General features: G+C 41.4%; 1 protein-coding gene and 1 non-coding gene across 2 annotated transcripts in view; one reads left to right on the top strand and one right to left on the bottom strand.

Annotated features, from left to right (window-relative positions):
* The window catches only part of edaradd (EDAR associated death domain), a 31,297-nt gene that overhangs the window by 9,963 nt on the left and 3,946 nt on the right, over positions 1-17,388 (top strand). The window contains exons 2-5 of the mRNA XM_033025424.1: positions 8,425-8,477; positions 10,669-10,717; positions 12,398-12,477; positions 17,263-17,314. Of these exons, the coding sequence (XP_032881315.1) occupies positions 8,425-8,477; positions 10,669-10,717; positions 12,398-12,477; positions 17,263-17,314 (234 nt within the window). The remainder of the gene's footprint in view (positions 1-8,424; positions 8,478-10,668; positions 10,718-12,397; positions 12,478-17,262; positions 17,315-17,388) is intronic.
* LOC116976557 lies at positions 6,080-6,243 on the bottom strand. The gene has a single exon (XR_004412975.1). It is a non-coding gene; the product is annotated as a U1 spliceosomal RNA (small nuclear RNA).

Genomic DNA, 17,388 nt, shown 5'->3' with positions numbered 1-17,388 from the left:
ACTGCAACTATCATTCTTATGACGCAAAGTGAATGATATAATTGTAAATGTTGTAAAGTAACTGGAAGATTTTGATCCAAAAAAAACGCTGAATGATTACTCTTAAAATAATTATGGAAAAGGATAAGATTGGTCCAAATGTTGAAGTCCTATTTGGGAGCAAAGCCAATTTTGCCTGTATTAAACATGAATTATCAAAGGTTGATTGGGGATGCTGTTTGCAGATAAAAAAGATGGCTGGTTAGTGGGAGGTGTTTAAATGTGAGATAGAGAGAGCTCAGGACCAGCATGTTCCTGTTAGAGTGAATGCCAAGATTGGGAAGAGTGGGGATCCCAAAAGATATTGAGGCTCAGGCCAAATAAAAGAAGCAGGGCATATGCCACGTATACACAGTTGGGATCCAGTGAATCTCTTGGGGAGTATGGAGGGTTTAGGAGCGCACTTAAGAGGGAAATCAGGAGGACCAAACTGACAATCTACTCTTTTCACAAACTTTATGAAACTATGTGGTATCAAATATATTCTCATACCTTCTTGTCATCAGGAGGTTCTTTAGTAACTTGTCAGTTTCTTTGTTGAACTAAATTAAGGCGCATGTTGCAATCAAAAGCGCTTGAACAATTGGTTGGGAAGAAAGCCAAACTGTAAGAAAGCCAAGAGATCAGTTTGAATGGTTATGCTGTCAAGAAGCAAGAATATTCAAAGCTCAGCATTAAACAATGTTTGGCCAATTTGTTGCAGAAATACAGAACAATTCATGCAGAAATCTTGACAAGGTGGGGATTTTTAATATACTTGAGCCTTGTCCAACTAAATTTGGTTTCAAGAATTAAACAGAAATATTCTAGTCAAAAATAACACTACAATGTCATCTGGAAATAATTCAGTTTCAAATAAAGTCATTGAGGTCATACAAGTGGGGCATATGAGCAATGTCAGAGGTTTATGGATTCAAGAAAGACGATTGAAATTGGTGACAAAATCTAAAAGTCCTTGAGAGTTTCCTTCACAATTCCAGCAGAATACTTGGTATCTCCATTAGAAGCCAGATGATAATTGATGTTAGCAATTAACCAAGCATGGACATTATTCAAGAATAAGGGGTAAGCCATTTAGAACGGAGATGAGGAACTTTTTCACACAGAGAGTTGTGAGTCTGGAATTCTCTGCCTCAGAGGGCAGTGAAGGCCGATTCTCTAGACACTTTCAAGAGAGATAGGGCTCTTGAAGATAGCTGAGTCAGGGGATATGGGGAGAAGGCATGAACGGGATACTGATTATGGATAATCAGCCATGATCACATTGAATAGCGGTGCTGGCTTGAAGGGCCGAATGGCCTACTGCTGCACCTATTGTCTATTGAACCACTCATGGAGTCACACAGTACAGAAACAGGCCCTCCTGCCCAACAAGACCACACCAATTTATCATCAAGCATCCATTTGCATTAGTCCTGCAGTCATTTCATTTTATTCTCCCCACAGTCCCATTAACCCATCTTCATTCTAACACTCATTTACATGCCAGAGACAATATACAGAGTCTAGTTAACCTATTAATCTGCATTTCATTTGGAATGTGGGGGGAAACAGGAGGGAGAAAGTGCAAACTCCTCACACCAGCACTGGAGGTTTGGATCAAACCTAGTTTGCTGGATCTCTGAGGCAGCAGATATACTCAGTCAAAAAATGGTGGCCAAGTTGGATCTGGAATAAACCTAAGGAAGTAAAATGCAAATCCAAAAAAATCTGCTAAAGACTTAATCTTCTTAACCTTATGTAAATACATTCGGAAATGAATAGTCCAAATGTTGATTTGACATCAAACCCTCTGGTGGATCAGGAAGACATTGATGTTTAAGAACATTCTACAATACTCCCTCCTTGGTGCTACCTCAGCCCTGTACTATCTGCTTGTCCTTCTCTATCCTAATGAATAGTTTCAGATGCTAGGCCCAGATTTAACTCCCTTCATGGCAATATCAGGTAATATTCCTATTAGCTGAATTCCTCGAACATAAGCAAGGTACTCTTTATTCCCACTTTCCTACATTACTTGGTCTTGAGAAAACATTGGGAACAACATGACTTTGGTGACATAAAAATAATTTAATCATTTATTGCTACCCAGCTTGAAGAATTCTGGGACATCAATTTAACTTGAATAAGACCATCTTAAATCATTATGAACATTAAGATACTGCTAATATAGCCAGAAATCAGAATCAGAATCAGAATGCTTTATTGTCATTGCATGTGTCACATACAACGAGATTACTGTGTCTCTCCATTTAAAAGAACTTCAAACATTCACATACTCATACTTTTTACACTCCCTCCCTCCCCAAACCCACCCATGGATTCACATTTACATAAATTAACACTGTCTCCCACCCCCCCTCCTTCCCCATAACCCGCTCCCGAGACAGAGTTCAGTTCCAAGATTGCTGATGGGTAAAAGCTGTTCTTGAGTCTGGCAGTGCGTGACTTTAGCGACCTGTACCTTTTTCCTGAGGGCAGCAGTGTGAAAAGGCGGTGACAAGGATGTGTAATGTCTTTCACGATATTACAGGTCCTGCTGCGGCATCTGGAGTGGTAAATGTCCTCCAGAGGGGGCAGGGGGAGTCCAATGATACCCTGGGCAGTTTTTATCACCCTCTGGAGAGCTGCTCTGTCAGCTGCTGAACAGTTCCCAATCCAGGCAGTTATGCAGTAAGTCAGTATGCTTTCTACCGAACAGCGGTAGAAAGACTCCAGCAGTTTAGCAGACAGATGGGCCTTCCTCAGTGTTCTGAGGAAGTAAAGTCTCTGTTGCGCCTTTTTTACAACTACAGCAGAGTTCACAGACCATTTAAGATCCTCACTGATATTGATCCCCAGAAATTTAAAACTAGGCACCCTCTCCACCTCCTCGCCCCCTATCTCCAGTGGCCTGAGCTCCGCTCTATGTCGCCTGAAATCAGTGATGATCTCCTTTGTCTTTTTAGTGTTCAGAGAGAGATTGTTATGAGCACACCACTCAGAAAGTCTGTGCACCTCCTCTCTATAGGCGACCTCGTTCCCATTTGAGATGAGCCCCACCACGGTTGTATCGTCCGCAAATTTTATGATCCTATTTGCGGGGTGATGGGGCAAGCAGTCATGTGTGTATAGGGCGTAGAGGAGCGGACTGAGCACACAGCCCTGCGGTGCTCCTGTGCTGAGGGTCAGGGATGTCGAGGTGTAGGGTCCAAGTCTCACCGTCTGTGGGCGTTCATTGAGAAAGTTCAATATCCACCGACACAGTTGACTGCTGAGGCCAAGGTCTCATTAGAATCCATTAGATATTTATGAATATTATATAATTTGTAACAATATTTTTATAATATTTTATAATCTACAGCACATAGTTTTCTGTGCCACACGTTTTATGTTTTGATATTGTAAAGATGATACATTATTTGAGGAGTTAACCAATTGTTTGCGTTCTACAGATAATTAAAAAAATAAGGCAACGCATTTCTTCACAGCTCATGTTCCTCACTTCAAAGATTTTGACATGTGGAAACATGTAAAGCGAAACCTTTCAACTGCAACATGCTAATCCAAAGAGCGCAGTTAGAACACGAGTAAGACTAGAAATACCTTACTTTTCCTTTTATGAGGGCATTCATACAACCAATTTTAATTGATGGCGAGGAATATGTTTCATGATCAAAGATAATGTAGTTTCTTCTTATCTCTAGTCTTCATCAATGGCACTAACCCTACAAGATCCTGCAACATTTATGTTACAGTTTCCTTTCTTGATACTTTCCTAAAGTGTGGATTCTTATTGGGTCAAATGTAGGCACCCATATCTATTGGAAAAATTGTTTGGTCCTCACACGTGCTTCTTCTGTACCATGTAGTTCCGCTCTTGCTCCAGCTCCCCACAGTCACAACAGGGGCAGCCCCCCAACTCCTCATCTTTCACCCCCTCAGCCGTCGTACACAACACATCATCCTCCGACATTTTCGTCACCACCAATGAGATCTCACCAGTAGTCACATCTTCCCATCCTCATCCCTTTCTACTTTCCACAGAGACAGTTCCCTCCGCAACAAATTGGAGGAACAGCACCTCATATTTTGCTTGGACAACTAAAAATCAAGCGGTATGAACATTGACCTCTATTTCGAGTAACTCCTGCATTCTACACCCCCCCCCCCCACAAACCAGTCCCTCATTACATCAATAGACCCAGTCTCTGTCCCAGACATTGCTTGGTCCATATTATGTAAGGGAAAGAGTTCAAAGATTACATGGTGGCAGCCACAAACCCATGATCTAAAGAACGTCAGCGATGTGCCTCACTCTTGCATCCCCCATTGCTTCCCCAACTGGTCACAACTCCAACCATTCCCCACTTACCACTCCTTAAACCTGACCAATCCTATAAGAATGAAAGATTTAAGAGCACATTACATTTCTCACTGTTCTCACATGGCAAAATTCATCCGACATTCTCCGCGGCTACACATACATTCATTAGCGTTATATTTTGTAGTGTTCCCAAAAACCATAACTATACCCTTGCCACTCATGTGGCCCCCTGGGGTGAGATTCCTTCCTTTGTTTGAGGGGTGGCTCCACCACACCCTGCCCCCCAATGTGCAGCAGCGGAAGAAACCAAGATTGTGGACCTCCCCCACAGAGCCTTGGCGTTGGATGCACCGAGCTTCAGCGCGTCCCTCAGCACGTACTCCTGCAGTCTGTGGAGTGGGCCAGTTAGCCACATTACTTGACGGACATCTTGCTCTGCTTGGAGGTTAACAAGGTTCGGGCCAACCAAGGAGTGTCTTTCACCGTTGATGACCTTCCAGCAGCACTTGATGTCCATCTCGTACTGTGTCCCTGAGAACAGTCCATAAATCAGAGAGTTCTCTGTTACGGAATTGTTCGGGCTATGTCTCCACATCCTTATGACTTACACTACCTTCTGATTCTAGAAACTGGTGTAATGATTCAATTCTGATGTCCCACCTAAAATATCTTTCTTGTCAGGGTGACTGGCCTTGCATTACAACCGTTGCAGATCCAACCTTTGTGTCCTTAGAAAGTAATAACTCCTGATGAGGCAAATCTTGATGATTCAGAAGTTTTTAACTGCATGCATACTCTGACATGCTGCACAGAAGTGTCCAAATCCCATGGTAGCTACGCTTATACTGTTGTTAGCAGACTATTCACTCTCAAAAGTCTTGCCCTGAAGGCTTAATTCTTCACTCCATCAGACAGCAGAGTACAACATCAATCATCAAGTAGATTTACAAAATAACTCTGTGGAACAGTTCCATACACTTTAACAACTTTCCAATTTCAGAAAATGAAACATCAAACCATCAGTATTGCCTTAGGGTAAGCATTAATCATACTGCCTTTTTACAAACTCCAAAAGCCTTATATAAAAATTAAGCAACAGATCATTAGTCCAAGGAGCAAAAATATATTTGTAGACACAAGGAACTGCAGATGCTGGTTTACAGAAAAAGACAAAAGTGCTGGAGTAATTCAGTGGGTGAGGCAACATTTCTGGAGTACATGGATAGGCCTTGTTTTGGGTCGGGATCCTTCATCAGACTGATTGTAGAAGTGAGTGAGGAAATTGAAAGAGAGGTGGGGATGGAACAGTGTGGCAAGTGATAGGTCAATACTGGTGGGTGCGGGTTTGATCGGCAGAAGAAAGGACAAAGCCATTTATTTAAAAATATATTTGTAATAATTTTATGGTCATTGCTGAGTTTAGTTTAGAGATTCAGCGCGGAAACAAGCTCTTCGGCCCACTGAGTCCACGCAGACCAGCGATCCCCACACTTTAACACTATCTTACACACACTAGGGACAATTTACACTTATACCAAACCAATTTACCTACAAACCTGTACGACTATGGAGTGTGGAAGGAAACCGAAGATCTCGGAGAAAACCCACATGGTCACGGGGAAAACGTACAAACTTCGTCCAGACAGCACCCGTAGTCGGGATCGAACCCGGGTCTCTGGCGCTGCAAGCGCTGTAAGGCAGCAACTCTACAGCTGCTCCAACGTGCCGCCCTTAATTGTTTTTGCGTGAATGCAGTCCCCCACTACCACAAATTTTGCAGTCGAGTATCCCGCATTTGGGGACATCGCAGGCGTCAGCCCACCTGAAGAGCAATGGGAGAGCCTCGTCCTGGGAGAACCACTTTTCTGATCACGGTCTCTTCCCTGCCAAGTAAGTATTGGTTCAGACTTTGGAGATACAGCACAGAAACATGCCCTTTCGGCCCACAGCATCCACACTGACCAGTGATCCCCATACACTAGCGCTATCCTACACACTCGGGACAATATATAATTTTACCAAAGCTAATTAACCTACAAAATGAATGTCTGAAAATATAATGTGAGGACAACGCTTCAATTTGTTGAGAGTATTTTAGAGGTCATAGTTTACAAGAAGTTATGCTGAAAGCAAAACAAGTCAAACATAAAGTTTATCAGTACTATCCAACTGTAAAGAGAAAATCTCATGGTATTTAAACGTAAAGCCAAATATCAAAGACTAACATTTCATAGGTACACAAAAATGCTGGAGAAACTCAGCGGGTGCAGCAGCATCTATGGAGCGAAGGAAATAGGTGACGTTTCGGGCCGAAACCCTTCTTCAGACTGATGGGGGGTGGGGGGGGAGAAGGAAGGAAAAAGGGAGGAGGAGGAGCCCGAGGGCAGGGGGATGGGAGGAGACAGCTCGAGGGTTAAGGAAGGGGAGGAGACAACAAGGGCTAGCAAAATTGGGAGAAATCAATGTTCATGCCATCCGGACGCAAGCTGCCCAGGCGGAATATGAGGTGCTGTTCCTCCAATTTCCGGTGTTGCTCACTCTGGCAATGGAGGAGACCCAGGACAGAGAGGTCTGATTGGGAATGGGAGGGGGAGTTGAAGTGCTGAGCCACCGGGAATTCAGGTAGGTTCTTGCGGACTGAGCGGAGGTGTTCGGCGAAACGATCGCCCAACCTCCGCTTAGTCTCACCGATGTAAATCAGCTGACATCTAGAGCAGCGGATGCAGTAGATGAGGTTGGAGGAGATACAGGTGAACCTTTGTCGCACCTGGAACGACTGCTTGGGTCCTTGAATGGAGTCGAGGGGGGAGGTGAAGGGACAGGTGTTGCATTTCTTGCGGTTGCAACGGAAAGTGCCCTGGGAGGGGGTGGTACGGGAGGGAAGGGAAGAATTGACAAGGGAGTTGCGGAAGGAGCGGTCTTTGCGGAAGGCAGACATGGGGGGCGATGGGAAGATGTGGCGAGTGGTGGGGTCACGTTGGAGGTGGCGGAAATGGCAGAGGATTATTTGTTGTATTTGCCGGCTGGTAGGGTGAAAGGTGAGGACTAGGGGGACTCTGCCCTTGTTGCGAGTGCGGGGATGGGGAGAGAGAGCAGTGTTGCGGGGTATGGAAGAGACCCTGGTGCGAGCCTCATCTATGGTGGAGGAGGGGAATCCCCGTTCCCTGAAGAGCGAGGGCATTTCCGATTTGGTGTGGCAATGGACACAATCATTCAATGTTATACAATAACTAGGATTGATCAGAAGTCCGAATGCCCCATTACCAATGATAAATATAGGCCAACATATGTACAATCATATTTAAAGAAGCAATCATATATTCATCTCGGAAAATGTTAACCACGCTACATAATAAGAGACAATAAGATGACAAATGAGAGTGTGCAGAGCTCCTTCAGAGAAGTCCAAGCAATGGAAGTAGAAGGGTTTCGGCCCAAAACGTTGCCTATCTCCTTCGCTCCATAGATGCTGCTGCACCCGCTGAGTTTCTCCAGCATTTTTGTGTACCGAAGTAATTACTCATCCTAGTGTTGGCCTGCTGTTGGGTAATGGTATGGTTTGATATGAAATATAGTGATCAGTCACATCAGGGATAGATCAAAAGTAGGCAATTTGCACCGATTCCTGTTTCCCTGCTATATACCTCAATGACTCCATCTTTCCATAACAGGTGTTCTTACATTTCTTAATGATTTTTATTTAAATTATTTTTTTCCTTTTCTCCTTTTCTATTGCTTCCTACATCAGATGCCAGACTTACTTGGTCAGATGTTCTACCTTCATACCATGACCAATGTTGCTGAATTACGGTCAATAAAACATATGTCTGTTGATTCGAAGGAATCCTTTCTGTATAATGTCCTATTCCTACTTCTGTGTGAAGATCTCTAGTTCTCTTCACTACTTTCTATAAGTGAGTGTCTGGGATTAATAGCAAGCTGAAGCACAATTTCAACACGTTGCCTTGAAGAAAAGCTTGCAAATGCGTGTGCTTAATTTGTTACAACGTTCATAGTTATGTTGTCTTGCATTTATGACATTCGTTATCATTGACGTTTGTTATTTTATTTTTTAATAGAGGTTGCCCGAGTCGCTGTTGAGGACACTGATCCTAGTGTCCCTTCAGAAAAGGTACGGCTAATGTACACTTAGTGAACCTTTTCAGAACATGCTCATTTATAACATGGATTCTGCTTAATGCACTTACTTGCTTTGATGTTGAATGATAATTTTTAGTAATGCTTGTGAAATAACAAAGCATCCTTCTGGATGAATGAAATTTGCACAAAAGTTATTGATCCTATTCACAAATCCTGAAGCCTCCAAATTCAGGTGATGACCATGATTACCCAGATCATAGAACCATATCAGGCTATACATGATGGACACAAGCCCTTGAAATTATGTCCAGCACTTACTCCTTGTATTTAGGGAATTTATAGATTGAGGTGTATAGAACTTATGTTCTTGAAATATTTTCTTTCACAGGATATGTTGCATATATCTGCTATTTTGAGCACTGTACCAAGCTCATATTGCGACAGAGACCCGTAGTTTATTAATAACTAGACCAAGTGTACCTGGTGGGTCCCTGTCACACGGGAGGGCTGGTCCCCCAACGCAATATTCCACCACTCACCCATGGCCCCCAACTGCGCAGGAGCGGCTTATGGGTTCCCGTTGTGATGCCAGAGATCCCCGTTGTGACCCGAGTCACGGCAACCCTCCCCAAGTGCACCTCGCCATCCCTCTTCCTCCCCCTATCCTCCTCCATTCCCCCTCATCCCCAGCACTTCCTCCCCCTCATCTTCACCCTCCCTCTTCTCTCCCCTCTCCTCCTCCTCTCCCCCACTCCCTTCCTCATCTCTCCCTCCCTCTCCTTTCCCCTACCCTCAGTCACTCTCTCCCTCCCTCCATAACCCCATTGCCCTCCCTACCCCCTTGACGTCATTGTGAGGTGGAACGCTGCTGTGTTTTTTTAAACAGAGCGTTTGACGTAAAGAGATCCCATTGTGATGTCATTGTGGGGTGGAACACTGCTGACAGGCAGGGCAAGTGGAAAATAAATGTTTTTTGTAAAGTTTAAAATGTCAATGACTTGTAAAATATACCATCAATGTGAACAAAACTTGTTTAATTGACATCACAGGGCAATGGTGAGTAAGGTGGTGCAAAATTATAGCGGTATCGTGTACCGCTTTTGTGTAAATATAGGTACATATAAACCGACAAACAAACAAACAAGATGAGAGTTTTAGTAACATATATATAGATGGCAATGCAAGAAGTGAATACTAATGATATTCACCTGTAAAAACCTTTGCCACTCTTTTTCATCAATATAGTGTACACTCCTTTTACAGATAGGAAGGTTGAATATTGGTAGAATTAAATTGCCTTTCATTCATATTTATCCCTCAAAAGAACTTAGTATTTTGATGGTGAGTGAGTTTTGGGAAAATTACATTTTTATCTGAACTTTACTCCCTCAGTGTAGAATGTTTTATTCTCTAACACAAGCGATGGGAACATGGGATTAGAGGCAAGCCATTTAACCTCTGTGGCTTATTTGTGTTCAACAAGGTGATGATGACTGACCCATGATACAATCCAATTGTCCTCTATCCATTTCCATGCAACTCATGCCTCTATATCATATATCTTTATATTCTTGCTCTGCAGAAATACATAAATCTCAGGTTTAAAATAAACAGTTGGCACAAACGACAAATCAACCACCATTTGTGGAAGGAAGTGTCAAACTTATAGCACTCTTTGCATGTCGAAAACTGTCCAGAGCACTTTGGAATTCACTCTTTTTGTTGATCCAAATCTGTTAAAAAGTTTAAATTCTCTATTAAGACTAGTTTGTTTTTACTGCATGCTTGTCTAATCTCATGATTAATAAAATCTGACACTTTACAACCTTTTCTATTTCTCGATTCTACTCATAAATATTTCTGCTGAATCTTCCTTCTTGTTCTATCATCTGTAACTGTTGAAGTAAACACTGATGGTATTTGTTCCCCTTAGCCAGATCCCCTATACTTTCTGTGGGACATGATTAAATTAGGATGTTCATCTTCTATCCAAATCTCATTAATGTAAATTATCATATCAACTCAGTTGAATGTGCACCCAAGATTCATTCATCTTTTCTCTACATCTCCATGCACTTGAAGAATGGTCTTCTTTTGGGCCACATACAAGTAGCATGTTACTTTGCGCTGATAAAACCAATGCGAGGATTTGTGCATAGTCACCAATTAACTGAAAGACTATAAGTATATGTAAAGTAATACATATCTTTCTCTATCCGCAGATTGAAAAATATCCTATTCAAGCTACAGATTGCAGTGTTTCCATTAAAGGTATCAATATTCTTGACCCAAGAACATATGGTAGACAGAATTTTCACCTAACAGAATGAAGCAGTTGCAATGTGTTTTATAGGGAATAAAAGCTGTCATTTTGTTGTAGGGTCAGAGTTTATGGATGGCGCAATGGTAGCTGGTAAACCTCCTGCCTCACGGCACCAGAGAACCAGGTTCGATCCTGACCTCAGGTGCTGTCTGTGTGGAGTTTGCATGTTCTCTCGGTGACTGCTTAGTTTCCTCCAGGTGGTCTGGTTTCCTCCCAATCCCAAAGATGTGCAGATTTTAAGTAATTGGCTTTGGGAAATTGCCCCTAGTATATAGGAAGTAGAGGTGGCAATTTTACAATTTAGCAAAGCCAATTAACCTACAAACCTGTAATTTGCTAAATAAATATGTTGGAATAAATGAACCAGTGCCTTGTTAAAGGAACAAAGACATTTCATATGGTTACAGTAATTAGCATTTTTAAAAGAGTGCTGATTCAGTTCTGCTTGATTTTCTATCAATGCACATTTGTTGCAGGGACTTTCTTTCATGATGCATCCTTGGGGAAATTACTAATAATAGTCTGTGATGACATTTGAAAGTTTTCCAGTTTCTCTGCGGAAACATGAGCCCTGCATTCCATGCCTCTCTCATGACGTGAAACTGGAGCAAGAACCTTATACAGAATCTAAACGCAGATCATCTAGAGAACTAACAGAATTCAATTTTTCATAAGGGAAAGTCAACCTGTACATTTACAATGGAAATTTTGAAAAGTATGCTTCACTTCGAATTGTTTTGGAATTGTTGGAATAACCCGAACATCTTTTTGGAGGTAAACCCTACATAAAGCTAATATAAAGAGATTCTGAGGACACAGTGAAAGAAAGCACATTCATTTTGAACGCTTGTGACTCCATAACTGCTTAGTGTAGGTAATGTGGCAGCAAATGTGCTTAGAACAATTATGACAACTAATAAAATAATAACGGCAAGAAAAGCTATTTTATTTTTCCATGTTGATTGAGTAATAAATGCTGGAAAAGATATCAGGAATGACTTCCCTGTACTTCACCAAAATTATTCCAATATCTTTCATGTCCTTCTGAAAGGAAAGGCTAAACCTCAATTACTTGTTTCATTCAAATGACATCATGCCCAACAATGAAGCACTACTTTGTTAATTTGAAATCAACAAAGCAGGCGGTGGATTTTCTTTTAAGCGATCATTGATGCTAATATAGAGCTCCAGAATACTGAAGAAACATGAGTGCTGCAAAACATTTCTTCCTTTCTTACCTGTGATGAGACATCATTAATTATCTTTCATGAACAGTATTTCTGCTGTTTTCCGTTGTGCAGAACTGCATGCATTAACCTGTAAGATGTCACATTATACTGCAGAGTATTGGAGCCCCAAGCTCCACAATGCTCTATCACCATATGGTCTGTTAAGCAGAAAAGTGTAAGATGTGGTTCACAAATGTTGAGATGGTGTCATTAACATGTGTCTATATTTTATCAGGATCGGCTTGTCAAGAATTATTCACTCCCTGTATAATATAGCTAAAGTTGGGAGATGTTGAGGGGCTGGGGGGGTGGGGCTGGTATATTTCATACTGGTTATTATAGCTTTTGAATACTGCCACCTATCAGTATCTATTAAAGCTCAATTAATATTGCTGACAGGTTCTTCAGATCTCCCGGTACAAGATACAGCAACAGTTAACCTGGAGCGTTTAATTGCACAGCCTTGGACGACAAGACGGGTAGGGACAAGTTTATCTCTTTTTTATTCCTTTCCTTGGTTATGAGCTTATGTAGAGATTAAGTTTCAAAGTATTCTGCCCTCACTTTAGCCAGCTTGTTGAAAAGATGCTTTAATTTCTCTCTTCTTCCCACAATCTGCCCAAGGGTCTTGTGGCAATACTACCTCCTTCACCCTCTGAAGTGAGATATCAAAATAAGGTGGTTTCAAAGTAATATGAGCAACAAGATGGCAATGTCAGCTTGTGCTGACAATTTTCTGGAACAGCCTGCAGTGCACCTGACAGCACATCTGTGTACAATGTCATAGGAGGAGAAAATGAAAAATGAATGACAAGCATCTCCTCATCTTTGCATTGAATAGCCTTTGGGAATCCCATCTACTGCCTGGGGTAAGGAATGATTAAGTAAGAAAGTGGTTCCACTTTAAGAGGATTGAAAAATCAAATGGCCCGTGGTACTTGTTGTAGAATGTTATTGATGAATTGTGGTGAATTCGTCCATCTGAGGTACATGCCAATTACAACCAAAGGCAGCTTTCCCATTAGACAATCATTGCTGCTAATATATGCTCCAGTATATGAGAGTTGCAAATCAGTTCTATTAGTTTCAGATGTTTTTCCCTTCTATTCTTAATCCATACATTAAAAATATTTCTGTATTAACGGCTGTTTATCAACTTTCTTTTTGGCATATTTCTCATCTTCTTCAGTGCATAGCATCTATTGTGGTCTCAGGCCCAAGCTGAACGTCAGAAATTACACAAAATACATTCTGGAATTTAGGGGATTTCAAGTGCTTGCCCAGCATAATACCAATGGATCAGAAATAATTTAATAAAATATGTAATATCTATTCAGTGCAATCTCATCATATGTTTAGTTTTTAGCTTGGTTTAGTTCAGAGATATTGCGTGGAAACAGGCCCACCAAGTCCACGCCGACCCACAATCACCCATACACTTGTTCTATGTTCTCCCACTGTTTTATTGTACTTTACTTTAGACTTTCAGGACTTTAGAGAAACTGTGCAGAAACAGGCCCTTCGAACCACCGAATCCATACCAACCAGTGATCACCCGTATACTAGCACTATCTTACACACTAGGAACAATTTACAATTTCACCAAAACGAATTAACCTACAATCATGTACATCTTTGGAGTCTGGGAGGAAACCGGAGCATCTGAAGAAAACCCATACAGTCACATGGAGAACGTACAAACTCCGTACAGACAGCAGCTGAAGTCAGGATTGAACCACGGTTTATGGCGCTGTAGAGCAGCAACTCTGCCGCTGCACCACTGTGCCGCCTCATAGAATGTATGCCCTTATCGCTATCATAAATAATGTACCAATTTCCACTCATTAGCATTTCATACTCCCTTCTATACCATTTTGAATTTGTCAAAGCCTCAGTGTACCTTTTGAACATAGAACAATGAACCGTACAGCACAGGAAGAGACACTTCAGTCCACAATGTCCATACCGAACATGATGCCAAGTTAAACTATCCTAGTCTGCCTGCAGGTGATCCATATCCCTAAAAATCCTGCATATCCATGTGTCTATCCAAAAGCCTCTTAAATGCTACTTTGGTATCTGTCTCCATCCCCACCCTGGCAATACATTCCAGGCATCCACCACCCTATGTGAGTAAGAAATTGCCCTGCACATCTCCTTTAAACTTTGTCCATCTCAGTTTAAAGCTATGCCCTCCGGTCTTTGACGTCTGCACCTGAGCCCACATCAACCATCATGCTTTTCACTTTACAATTTTTCCCTGAATGAAACATTCCTTTTGTAAATCAAGGAATACCTACATTTATTTTATAAGCAGCCACCGGGTGGCGCCGTACGATGGCAGCCTCGCCAACTGTCTGTCTCGTCTTCTTCTTTTGTTGTTTTTAGTCTGCTGTTAAATGTATGTTTTAGTGTATCTTTAGTTTTGTATTATGTGGGGGGTGGGTGAAACTTTATTTTAATCTCTTTCCTCGATGGAGATGCGACTTTTTCCTTATGGTGGAGCTGGCGTTCGCTTTGTTAGGGATCGACTTTGGGAGCTCCAACCGCGGGAGCCTGCGGACTTAACATCGTGGAGTTAGCGATCGACTTCAAAAGCTTCGACCGCCCTGATCGTGGGAGCTTCGATCGCCGGCTGCGGGAGCTTTGATGGTCCCGACTGAGGATGGTTCGACTGCCCCAACCGTGGGAGCAAAGGAGAGAAGAAGATAATACGTTATTGCCTTCCATCACAATCCGCTGTGGTGGATGTTTATGTTGATTTTTATGTAGCTGAGTGTCTTGTTGCTTTTTTGGTATGACTGTATGGCAAATCCTTGAATGGTTTTACATATTTGGCTAATAAATTAATTACCATTACAATTACACGAAACAATGGTTCAATGGTTTAAGGAAGGTAAATTAAAATTTCTCTCTTGTGATATATTAAGAATGAATATTAATGTCAGCAGATAATTGGAAAACAACAAAGAAAAAGATCATTGCCCATAAATATGTCTTTGCCACTTTTCTAACATTAAAATAGCATTCAGCAACCTCCCTAATGCTGCTTCAGATTTTTTCAAATGGCGTACTTTATTAGCACATAATTCCACAACAATGTTAGAAGGTACCCTTATGTAACACCACCCTGTTTCAGGAAAAACAGGAATTAAAGGTCAAATTTATCGAATTAGTAACATTTTTCATCATAGCTCAGACATGAGAAAATACTTCTTAAAGGGTCACCACAGAAAACAATCAGTTCTCTGTCAGTTTCCAGGGAGTTATCCTCCATTCATTGAAGGACGTCTTTCAATAATTGGAAGGGGGTTGGCAATATCCTCACAGAGGAGCAGAGGAACCTATCCAGGTATCTGCGGAACCATGTACAGAGAAACAGCTTCCTCGCACAAACATCTAGTAGCAAACAAGGATGAACAAGGAGGAAGATGATTGAACTTTATTACCTTCCATCCCAGTGAGGAATGTGGATTCCGCTGTGGTGGATGTTTATATTAAATTTTACTTTATGTGGCTGTGTGTCTTGTTGCTTTTCACTTTGTATGGTTGTATGGTAACTCAAATATCACTGTACCTTTTGGTGCATGTGACAATAAATTCAAACTTGAACTTGAACTTGAAGTGTTTGCATTGCTCTAACAGTGGAATTAAAAGTCAATCACACCTCAGAATCCTTGCATTGCAGAAGTCAAGAAAAGCTACAACAGAAAAGTGAGAGACCTTCCAGTTTGATACTGTAAATGCAACTTTTCCATTCACACGGGGGTGGCATGTTGGCGTAGTGGTAGAATTGCCTTACAGTGGCAGACACCCAGATTTGATCATGACTACGGGTGCTGTCTGTATGGGGTTTATACGTGAACTGCGTGGGTTTTCTCTAGGTGTTCTGGATTCAAAGACGTACAGGTTCATAGGTTAATTGGCTTGCTAAAAGTGTAAATTGTCTCTTGTGTGTGTAGACATAGACAATAGGTGCAGGAGTAGACCATTCGGCCCTTCTAGCCAGCACCGCCATTCACTGTGATCATGGCTGATCATCCCCAATCAGTACCCTGTTCCTACCTTCTCCCCATATCCCCTGACTCTCGCTATCTTTAAGAGCCCTATCTAGCTCTCTCTTGAAAGTATCCAGAGAACCGGCCTCCACCGGTCTGAGGCCCTCCACAGACTCAACAACTGTCTGTGAGAAAAAGTGTTTCCTCGTCTTTGTTCTAAATGGCTTAAACTGTGGTCAACTTAAACTGTTCTTCTTAAACTGTAGGTTAGGGATGGTGTGCGAGGATCGCTGGTCGGTGCAGACTTGTTTCTTTATTTCTTTCTATTTAATTCTTTAATTTTATTTAATTTTATTCTACTTAATTCTACTTTGATGAAGAGTGAACCATTTTGCTTTGTATGGTGTTTTTTGATGACATTTATGATGATTCGTTTTGACTGGGAATGTACGGGTTTGTGATTGATCGGATCATCATTTGGCTCAATCATGTTGAGGTTTGTTTGGCAGGAGGTTGTGCGGCACTTTGCCAATCACTGAAGATCTGATCCTTTCATTTGCACATTGGCATTCAGTGCGATTAGAAACTGCATTCAGACCTGTGTGGTTGAAAATCTTATCAAAATCCAACTTTTGGCTTTGTGCAACTATTGATGGCAATTGAATGACTGCAGCTCAGAAAAACTCCACTGCATAAGCAAAATTCATGCACCAAAATGTCTATGTGTTATTAATATGTGGTGTTAGTTCATTCAAAAATGTTCCCCTTGAAAAATATTAATTTAGTTTTCACTTGTACAGTCAGTTTTTGAGTGCTGCACAAAATAACTTTTCAGCCAATAATTTGTTGAATTTGAGGTGAAAGTGTATGAAATGAGGTTGCTTGTGGAATAGGTTGAAGAATAAAAAAGTCATAAGAAGTAATTGAAGGCATCCACATCTTTTTGTATACATTGTACAGTATTTATTTAGGTTGACTTGAACAGCATGAAGGAATCCCCCGTATCCCCAGGGCATTCTTGGAAATGGCCATTGCATTTTTTAAGGTTTAATCAGAGTTGACTGTTTGTTTGCAGTGATTTGGATGCATTGGATCTTGTATATCAATAAAGTACGGCTGGTCTGATATCATTGCAAGCATGTTGAAAGCATGCATGTGAAACCACGCTTTTGTATTTCATGGTTAACTATTCTTCTCCGAACTACAAATAAATATTGCAAGTTTAAGAACATAATACTAACTCCTTTGTTGTGTAATTTCATGCAGCCAGGAGATAACGAGAGTCAACACATTGAAGGAAATTGTTTATCAGAAGAAGGTAAAATGAACCATTTCTATCATTCCACGTCATGACCATAAAACCTATTTTTATTTGGATTGAAGTAAAATGCT

The sequence above is a fragment of the Amblyraja radiata genome, chromosome 8, assembly GCF_010909765.2.
Source record: "Amblyraja radiata isolate CabotCenter1 chromosome 8, sAmbRad1.1.pri, whole genome shotgun sequence".
NCBI classification, from domain to species: domain Eukaryota; kingdom Metazoa; phylum Chordata; class Chondrichthyes; order Rajiformes; family Rajidae; genus Amblyraja; species Amblyraja radiata.
The sequence above is the reverse complement of the archived record's forward strand: the minus strand, read 5'-3'. Positions and strand labels throughout refer to the sequence as shown.